General features: G+C 37.6%; 1 protein-coding gene across 1 annotated transcript; it reads left to right on the top strand.

Annotated features, from left to right (window-relative positions):
- Positions 1–528: 528 nt before the first annotated feature.
- On the top strand, positions 529–5,432 carry cep15 (centrosomal protein 15). The gene is made up of 6 exons (XM_083534771.1): positions 529–567; positions 788–848; positions 2,107–2,230; positions 3,741–3,809; positions 3,999–4,197; positions 5,101–5,432. The coding sequence occupies exons 2-5, from the start codon at positions 796–798 to the stop codon at positions 4,179–4,181; spliced, it is 429 nt and encodes a 142-aa protein (XP_083390897.1). The 5' UTR covers positions 529–567; positions 788–795; the 3' UTR covers positions 4,182–4,197; positions 5,101–5,432.
- Positions 5,433–10,479: the final 5,047 nt, after the last annotated feature.

Below are 10,479 nucleotides of genomic sequence, written 5' to 3'. Positions count from 1 at the left end.
AATTATTATTATTGAGAACCCTGTATTATTATTATTATTAATAATAATAATAATAATAATAATAATAATAATAATAATAATAATAATAATAATAGGTTATAAAATTTTATTAAATTCAATCAATTAAACTAAATTGACCACGCTTTGAGGACTATTATAATCACTTGGTGGACTGATATAAATGTATTAGAGGTCTGTTTTGTCTGTATTTTAAGCTTCTCTTGCCCTCTGCTGGTGATGAAAAAAATAGAGCACGGTCATAGAATAATGCCGTTAGAATTCAACTACTAATAATTCTGCTACTTCGATAATAAAAGATAATTTAGAAAACCTCTGTGGATGGTTGCACCCAGAATAAAAAATTACATCAAGCGCATTAAATACAATCTGAGCAAAAAAATATTTACAATGAATTCAACCTGTAATATTTTATATGACCAGCAGATGGCGGACGCTCACAGATTACCTGCGGCGTGATCAGCTGATTTATGAAAGCCAATGAAAAATGAAACTGTGTTTCCATGGTCACAGGCCATGCTGCTGGAAGTGTTCACGAGCGTGTTACAGGTCGTGGCTAATTGTTGTATTTTTTATTACAATTTCAGTAATTAAATGTTTAAAGCAGAATAATTTTTTTTTTTTTTTATTCGTAAAATCCGAGGGAAAGTGAAACCAAAGAGAGCGAGCTAGCACGTTAGCGAGCCTGTTAGCATTGAAGCTACGAGGAGAAATAATAAGAGTATAAACTCCTAATTACAATATTTATATTTACATTTATTAATGAAAGAAACAAACATGGCGTCCGACTCTCAGAAGGAGCTTCAACTCAGCAAGAAACATGAAGAAATGTAAGTGGCAACAGTACAATATATATATATATATATATATAAAATATATTTCTAAACTCTATAGTGCATAAGTATTTACCCCCCTGAACATTTCAACATCTTGTCTTGTTACAACCTGAAGCTTTATATGGACTCTACACCAAAAACATGGGGGAATTTATATAATTTTCTTTGTATATAGCAATAAAAAAGATTGTCATTATAATTGACACCATAAATTGGTAAGAAATCTGGTGCTCACAGCAGTGGATCATATTAATACCGTGGTGTGAAACGTGACCTCAATAGAAATCACCCCTGAGGTCCCAGAGTTGTTAGAATGGCAATAATGGGTGCCAATAATTCTGGAGTTATTTGTAGTCCTTTCAGTTTTGTCAAATCTATTATCATTGGTTGCAATTTCTCTGGCGTTTTGTTTGAATTGGACTGACCAAACCAGACGTGATGAAGAAAGGGCACTTTTAATACGTTTCTAAAAAAACGTTGTGACCGCCACAAGCATGCCGTTTGTTTTGTCATGTGATTTTCCGGGAATAATTGGGTCCACAAACGTAAGTATTGTAAATGAGGTAATGCCGGGATCACGTGACATCGAGTTGGTCGTCTGGGACAAATTGTGAAAATCCTACATTTCTTCTAATCCTAGGCTAAAACCTGTAGTCTTCGATCTCTGGTTTGACTAATGAACGTCAGGTCAGATCTTTTTTCTCCGATTTCTGATTCTTTCCTGCAGTCTGACTTCTCCTACGACGTCCGTCAAACCATGAACCAATAGGAGCCTCCAACCCAATGAGGCAATTAGTGTGACAACTTCAAACCACCTCAGGGAAAATGTGGAAACGAGTCAGGGTGGACGGTACAGGAAGACGAGAACATACTGAGTTATGGAGGAAAAAGGAGTGTTTGTATGGCATTTTATTATAAGTGATGTCACGAGTAAAAATAACGCTACAGATTGTTTTTGTTTGCTGCTGGTTACCATTAGCGAGAGGTCTGCTCTCGTCACAGATTATTGACGTCAAACTTCAGAAGAGACTTTTTCTCGTGTGTGTCGGTTTTTGCCCGTCGTCCAGTCTGACATTAAGACAGTTGAGATCAGTGTGGCATGGGGATCATGTTTGTGTAGGCAACAATTGCGAAGGACTGTAAAAATTGCACAGTGTGAGCCTGGTATTAGTGTCACTTGACGGTACTATAAGGCCAGTGGTTGTTGATGTGTGTCATGTATTTACTGTCTCTCTGTTTTCTCGCTCTGCAGTTTGGGGAAGCGAGCTGTTTTACTGCAGCAGATGGAGATTTGTAATAAGCAGCAAAAAGACAAGAAAAAGCATCAAGCTGCTATGTCCCAGGTTGCACGGGAAAGGAATGCAGAAATCATGGAGGTACTTTAACAACATTTTTAAAATAAAAATCCTTTTTTGCATGTATTTATGTATGTGTATGTACATTTCCTGTCAAAAATGTAGAACTTTCAGGAAGCCTAGGTGGGAATCACACATTTAGGAACCCTTCATTCACCCTCTTCAAGTCTAAAAAGACGCAGCGGTTAGAATCAAAAATCTCAAATTTCGACTCCTCAGACCAAAGGATGAGCATATCTTTCTGCATGTTGTTTTTCCGAAGTAACGATGTCTTTCTGAACAGTAAATGCTGAAATATATCTGCCACTTAATAGTTTCTGGGCCTGGTAATTCCATTAAACGTATCCTCTGCAGCAGAGGTAGCTCTTAATCTTCCTTTCCAGGGATGGTTCTAATGAGAGCCTGCTTCGTCATAGCGTTTGGGGATTTTAGAGACCACACTTGGAGATACGTTTAAAGTTTTTGAGACCGTTTTCTCGCTTTACTGAACAGAGTGTTTCTTGCCATTGTATGGATTTGTACAGTAGATGTAGTAGCACTAATGAGGCTATAGACTCTGTATTCATCCTTTCCTCTACACAAGACAACTGATTGTCTGTAGCACATTAAGAAGCCAAGAAATGTCATAAATAAACTCTTGACAAGGCAAACCTGTGACTTGAAAAACCACTCCAGGTGACTACTGGATGAATTAGAAAAGAAAACGTCATGATTTTAGCCAAACTGTAATCAGAGCTTAATGTAGCTGCTTTCAACAGTCTAAAATTAAAAACATTTTTTGGGTTGTTGAACATTTTTTTGTTTACTACATTATACAATACAAATGTTTTCATAAATTTAAGGTTGTCAGTATGTTGTTCACTTTTGATGCACAAACATTATTATTTGTAACATTTCAACATATCATATCTTATTTTTAGTTATTTAAAAATTATAAAAATTTTTTAAAGAGGTTTTGCATCTACATCATTTCTTTTCTTTGCCTCGATAGCATGTGATTTGCAGATTTAGAAAATATCTTGATGTTGGTCAGTGGTTTCCAAAATGCTAAACTACGTTTGCTAAACCTTTTGTATTTGTTTAATACATTAATCTTTTGGCTCTAATGCAATATTGGACCAGCCTGGGTTCTCATCTTCTATCTAATGACTTCTAGCAACCACTGAGAGTAAAGGATAATGCAGGCTAGCAGCTAAACAGCTTCATTCTTTAGTTCTGATACTCTTTCTTTATCATAACACAGTGTAACACACTAGGAGGTAAGTGCTATCTGCCCTCTTCTGCATACATAATCTCACAGATTCTCCCCATTGTCTAGTGTCACTTTGATTGACAGGAGAGAAAGGGTATATTCTCCAAGCGCCTATTCTGCTTCAACGGTTCCTGAGCAATAGAAAGCGTTATTATTTGTTTTCACCCCTGTATATTTTTGTCAGTTTAAAGCCAGTAGGATGTGTAGTTTTTAAGCATACAATGTTTAAAGCTGTATTATCAAGTATTTATTCAATAGTTTTGACAATCCTTTTTACAGGATTTCGAAAAATTAGAAGAGCGTTTTCGGACACGACCGCTTCTGCATCCTGATGTTCTGAAACTTCAGGTATTCAGTCTTTCTAAAAAAAAAAAAATCACACATTTGTGATATCAGCATTATTTTTTATTTCATTATTCTTTGTTTAGCGAGTGAATATAAATCATCTGAAAGTATACAATTTATTGGATTTTATATTTATATATATATATATATATATATATATATATATATATATTTGCATATTCAACGTTTTAGACTTGTTATTGGGCTTTGGTGGAACAGAAGCTCCCAGAATGGGAAAGCTACTTACTGGGAAAGAGTCAAGCCCCGCTGAGTGCTGAGATGGTCTCACAAGGACTCAAAGACACTGAGAATAATTCTTCACCTGCACTGAGTAAAGGCAGAACTCCTCGACCCAAACTCAGGTCTGCTGACTGATGTGAATTAGGAGAAGGTAGGGTTTAAACCAAGGAGCTTTTTGTTATGAGTTAATTTCATCTTTAAAAATAAAATTATTACATATTGCATACACTGCTAATGAGTCTCGTGCCTAGTGCTGTAGTGCATCTCTGTAAAAATGGTGGAGCTGTTGTTCAATTTCAGTTTTGCTCCAAAATACTTGGCAACCAGTAAACCAGGTGGGCTAATATGTCCTCGTTCTGCAAAGTGGCCTATATGGTGCTTCTCAAACTGTAAATCACTGCGTGTATGACGTATGACAGGTGGAGGGTTGGGTGGAGAATTTTGCACTGATGTAGTCTTTCCACAAGGTGGCAGTACAGGCAGTGATACAAAGCCTTAACACCAGCTCGGATATATCCCAGATAAATTACTTGTGTATATTTGCAGGACGAATTTATTGATCTTGGAGTTTAGGAATCTATAATCGGCAGGTCATATTTCATGTTCAATTAAAATAACTTTAAATAAGATTTTATTTTAACAATGTCAGCTATTGAAAAATCAGGAAGTAAAAGATGTTTCCAGTAAATAGCCAGGGAACTACTGAAAGTGTTATTCAACTATTAAATCTGAACAATTGGATTATGTTTCTAAATATAAATTAAAGTGGCAGTCAAATTAGATTTTTCATTCAATGGGACACCTGCAAAAATTCATAAAAGTCATAAATCATGCATAGAACTTGTTTGTTTTCAGTAAATTGTAAAGCCACAATTTGCTTTCTTTTTATTGGTTTTATTTCACTTTCTTTTTATTGGTTTTCTACTTTATTTTTTGTTGTTTTTCCTCGTTGAAACTCCAATGTTGTGCAGGTGTGATCATATTGTACTTGTCTAAAACATAAGCAAGTCTGTAGTGGAATGTAACGTTTTTTTTTTTTTTTTTTTAAACCTAGACTCTTGGTAACGATGAGGTCATGACTCCTTTACGGCACAAATCCTCGCTGAGTGCTTTCTCTGTTCGCAGTAATTACTTTTCTCTGGTCTCTTTGAAAGCAGATTTGAGGTCAGCCACTTGCCATATGTTCCTAATAACTCAATAATAAAGAAATGCCCAAAATGTGTCATGAGATTAGGTGTGTTCGGGTGCTTTCATTGGTGAACATTTATGTTTATGGAATATAATGTTCACATTCAGTATTTCGATGCTGAGAATGTTGAAGAAGGAATTTTTGCTTAGATGGATTGTAATAATTTTCTTTCAGCGAATTAAATTTATTGCCTTTTCTATTTGTTTCCTTAGTTTTTTTTCTTTCTATCTTTCTCTTGCCGTACAATCCCTCGCTCTGTGCATACTGACCAATGTGCCAGTTCCCGGATCGAGCCCTAATTGCGATAATCAAGCCTGCACTGTGTGACGCGGAGTGGCGGCTTGACAAATGCGATCATCCGGATGGTCGGGGTTGAAGTGGTGCTGGTTGGCAGCTGCCCGTGTTCCTCAGCTGGGACTCGCTCTTGCCCCGGGAGGTCAGGGCACCAGTCGCCCAGATGAGTGGGTAGGGAACAAGAGACCGAGGTGCCAAGGTGGGGGTAGTTATCAAGACGGTGATTTATCTAAAAGGGTTTTTGAAGCACACGATCTGGAGCCTTTCCAAATGACTAGTTATACATTGTGTATTCTCATGAAGAAAGCCCTCGAGCTAGGTTGGCCATGGACACCACCATGAAGGAGAGGACAGAATAGAGAGAATGGATCACAAACACACACCTGGACTTCAGCCAACTCTATGCTTGATGTCTTCATTTCATTAGCTGTGTGTGCTGTTAGAGCCTTGTGCTTATATAAATAGTTTAGATGTGTGCTTGAGTGTTGCTGTTCTTCATCTGTTTCTTCCCAGATAAACCCATTGTAATTTACTATATGTACATTAAAGGCACTGATTTTTGTAACCACACATAGCTTGCTTTTAAATGTTATGTTGATTGAGACGCAAACACTTGTGACTGTCCTACGCCACCTGTTATTTGGTCAGTCGAAAGCACATTGTACTCATAATCCCGCATTGTACTTCCCCGTGTGTTAAACTGAAGATCAGCTTTAGGGTAGATCTGCAGGTCCGAGTTAATTAACCTCCATCCTTTGTGACACAAGGGAGTGGAAGTGAAGAGGGAATCCTGGGTCAGAGGATTAACACCGGACATCTCGGCATTAGTGTTCCGGCCAAACAATGAGACTGTTTCCAGATCAGTTTTCAATAGTATCCAGAAAGGACATTTTAGTAGACGTCTGTTGACTGAATCCTCGCACAGATGTTTTCTCCTCGGAGGATAAGCAGCCCTAGTTATGTTCCCATTTATTTTAAATTGCCAGGCTGTCTGCATTGATAGTTGTCTAATGGGGGATTTGGGAGGAGGAGGTGGAGGGGAGACTTGTAAGAGCGCTAGTGAATGAGGAGCAGATTGTTTTGAGGTCAGGCCTTCGTCTTTTTTTTATTTTTTTTAACAGACTGTGTGTAACGCGTTGAAGGAGGGGACAGAAGTTCCCCTTAAGCTGCCTAGCCTCAAGGGCCAAAGACTGCTTCTGAACGGAGGTCATGCCAGAGACTGACATTGATGTTATTCCAGCGGGGCAGAGAGCCCACGTTCTACTCCCATGCTGCTGCCTGGAGACCTCTAAGCCATAAAGCACCTTCTCTGAGCGTGCCCTTGACGATTTGAGGCCTTTTGGGTGTATAGGATGGCTTCAACTTTAAAGCAGAAGCACCCACTCACGGCCTCGAAGAACATCAAAAACTGATGTGTACTGTAGGGTTTTATAGAGACACCTGTTTATTTATTGTAGGATTTTATTTGTTAGTATTATTATTATTATTATTATTATTATTATTATTATTATTATTATTATTATTATTATATTAGCTCAGTAGCTCCTACTTTTATACCAAAGACTGTTGAAAGAACATTTACTTATAATCTTATACTCCAGTACTCATGTTAGTTCTCACTCTCCAGTGTTCTGTATTGTTGAAAGATTTATGATCAATCTCTTGATGTCACCCAAAATAAGGATGGATTCCCCTTTTGAGTCTGGTTCCTCTCAAGATTTCTTCCTCATTACATCTAAGTGAGTTTTTCCTTGCCACACTTGCCATGGCTGCTCATCAGGGATAAATCCACACCATTCACCTTGACTGTTGATTTCTGTAAAGCTGCTTTGAGACAATGTTTGTTGTGAAAAGCGCTTTAGAAATAAACTTGACTTGACTTATATTAACAAATCAAAACACATTTAAAGTGTGATTTTTTTTATTTTGTGATAATGATGCAGGCTCAAATATTACGTTTTATTTATTTATTTATTTATTTATTTATTTATATTTTTCTTTTTGGTGGAAGATTAGCCCAAAGTGTAAAATAATGTTTTATTTGGGAAAGAAAATAGGGTAAAATAGATAGATTATAAAGTTGTGTAGTTCGGCATCCTTTTGTGGCATCGTATCATGTTTTTTTTCTTTTCAAATAAATGATATCTGCAAATAATCTTCCAAGGACTTCCCAAAAAAGTTCTGAGTAAGGAAGTGCTCAAAATAGAGAGCAGAGAAAACACCAAATTATGCAGATTGTCTCATATATGTTCTCTCTCTCTCTCTCTCTCTCTCTCTCTCTCTCTCTCTCTCTCTCTCTCTCTCTCTCTCTCTCTCTCTCTCTCCTGTCTCTTTCTCTTTATATGTCTCTTATACATCAGGGTTAGAGTTAGGATTAGGGCATATTTATGTTGCTGGACCACTTGGTAGGTATTAACCGCAAACCAGGAACACTATCTGACCTGCCATTCTGAAAGTGCTCTACCCCATTCATCTATCCTTCTCAGTTTGGCTTTGTCAAGGTCTATCCTTATACACTTGACCATTTTTCCTGTTTTTAGCGCAACATCTTTGAGCTGGCAGTTCACTTGCTACCTGATAACAACAACACCCTCCCCCCCTTCCCTGTGTATATTTGCAAGTTTGAGACCATTTTGTACATGGCAAATATAAACCCGTATTTCTTTCTTTCTTTTTTTTTTTTTTATGTTTTCACCTGTGGACATTTAATAATGCAATTTCTATAGACTTTTACTAAAACTGAGTGAATGAAATTCCTTCTATTTCTCATTTTTCTTTGTAAAGTTACAATTCTACTTCAATAGTCGTGACAAAATGATTATACAGTGAAAAAGGTTTTTCCCACAAATTATTATTTTTTTTTAATTCTAACTATTATTATTCTAAATCATTCTATAGGCTTAGTTAGGATGTTTAACCCAACACAAACCATATATTTAATCAGAAGTCAGTTGTTATAACCTTATGTAATAATTAGATATCCACTCTATAGCGATGATGTTTTCGGTGTATATGACATTAGCACTCCAGTTAGACCAATATTATGAGTCTTTCATAAGAAATGTTTATGCCTTTTTTTTGTTACTTGTAATTAGTCCATATTTTCATTAATAGATGTTTTTTTGTTGGGATGTTTTCTAATATCAAGCTAATCAGATGTTATACTGTGATATTGTGTCTCTCATAATATTTTTGAAGGCAATCATATTTTTTTGACTTTTACTCTTGGTGTTCTTGCTCTCGGTTGTGCAGTAGTGGAACTGAGTGGTTTGATGAGGTTCATTAACTTTGTCCCTCAGACCCTGATTTGGAGCTCTTTGTCGCCAGGCAGCGGCGTCTCTCTTCCCGGGCTGAGATCGGACTGAGGAGGGCGCTTTAATGCGGTTTAATTAGAATTTCATTCGGTCTAAACGCGGGACAGCGGGAGAGAGGAACAGAAAGGGGACGCAGTTAACATTTGGTGGACTTAATTGGGACCTTTTCTTCGACGCCTCTTAACAGAAACGCACCGACACTACCCCGTTAATCTCCTATTTACAATCGATTGAGTTGGCCAAACAAAACAAAACCCCCCCAAAAAAAAGCCCAGGTCTCCTTTTTTTCCTGCGTCGTCCAGGCTTTTGTGGCAGCTCCAATGCCTCGGTTTGGGGCTGATCTCGGTCTCTGCGTTGTTGACGGTTCATTAATGCGCTCTTGTTCCCCTGCAGAAAATCCCCGCACTTCGCCTGGCCGCGGCCTCCGCCGTAATGAAGCTCCGCCGGCAATTAACATGTTTCTAGGAGCAAAGCTGGTTGCTCAGATGTTTGAGAGGTAAAGTGCGGAGAAAAGGGCAACGAGGCCGCCTCTAGGTTGTTTACTCCTCTCTCTCTCTCTCTCTCTCTCTCTCTCTCTCTCTCTCTCTCTCTCTCTCTCTCTCTCTCTCTCTCTCTCACACCCCTCTCACTCTATCTTCTCTTCTGTTCTGTTCTCAGAGATGGACTGTTTTTTGCGCAAAGTGCTGCTGCCGCTTTTTCTTTTTTCCGTCTCGCACAAACATGGCTTTTTGGTGACACCCTTCCCACCAACCGCTTTTGTTGATTTGAAATGATCTAATACGGTGTGTGTGTGTGTGTGTGTGTGTGTGTGTGTGTGTGTGTGTGTGTGTGTGTGTGTGTGTGTGTGTGTGTGTGTGTGAGTTTTAGTTTGACATACGTGCATTTGATGGCGAAATAAGTGAAACACAGGATGTAGATAATAATGAAGCGCCACTGAGCTGGAGGTTTCAGTGCCTTTTGCTCTCCTGGAATGTGGCTGGTGTGGAAGGGGGACATTTGTATAATATCAATATGAATATTTAAAAAAATTTCGAATTATATTTAGATTTTAGCTTTAATATTTATCATTTCACTATTTATTTTATTCAAGTTTGTTATTTTTCATAGGTGAAATATTCTGCGTTCTGAAATAAACACACAATTCACACAAATCTGTCTGTCTGTCTGTCTGTCTGTCTGTCTGTCTGTCTGTCTGTCTGTCTGTCTGTCTGTCTGTCTGTCTGTCTGTCTATCTATCTATCTATCTATCTATCTATCTATCTATCTATCTATCTATCTTTTTTTTTTTACCAATGGTTTGCTATAGTTTTTGGTTATGGTTTTGTGAAATCAGCCTCTTTAATATATTCTGTTTTCACCAAGTTAATTTATTCTGTTCACTAGTACTTTTTCTAACAAGTAATCCGCTATGTAACAGGAAACATTAATCTTAATTTCTTTTCCCCTTTTTGACTCATGCCATTGTCTAAATATGGCGCCTTTCTGTCCAGCAAAAGCTTCAATCTGAATTGAATTGGGTTATCATATTTTGTGTTGAAATTGTGACGAATGAAACGTCTTTGTTTCCACAAATAACTCGTGTCTAATGTGTTAGTCACTGGAGTTATTTATTGTCTTTGGTGTCACAGTGACAGTA

Source organism: Silurus aristotelis (assembly GCF_946808225.1).
Source record: "Silurus aristotelis genome assembly, chromosome: 28".
Taxonomy (NCBI): Eukaryota; Metazoa; Chordata; class Actinopteri; order Siluriformes; family Siluridae; genus Silurus; species Silurus aristotelis.
Note: the sequence above shows the minus strand (reverse complement) of the source record. Positions and strands in the feature narration are given on the sequence as shown.

Bases quoted from the DNA above. Each gene is read 5' to 3' on its own strand.
- cep15 (XM_083534771.1), top strand. From the start codon at position 796: ATGGCGTCCGACTCTCAGAAGGAGCTTCAACTCAGCAAGAAACATGAA. The intron at 849-2,106 runs GTAAGTGGCAAC...CTCGCTCTGCAG, and splicing joins AGCAAGAAACATGAAGAAAT to TTTGGGGAAGCGAGCTGTTT. The intron at 3,810-3,998 runs GTATTCAGTCTT...TCAACGTTTTAG, and splicing joins CTGATGTTCTGAAACTTCAG to ACTTGTTATTGGGCTTTGGT.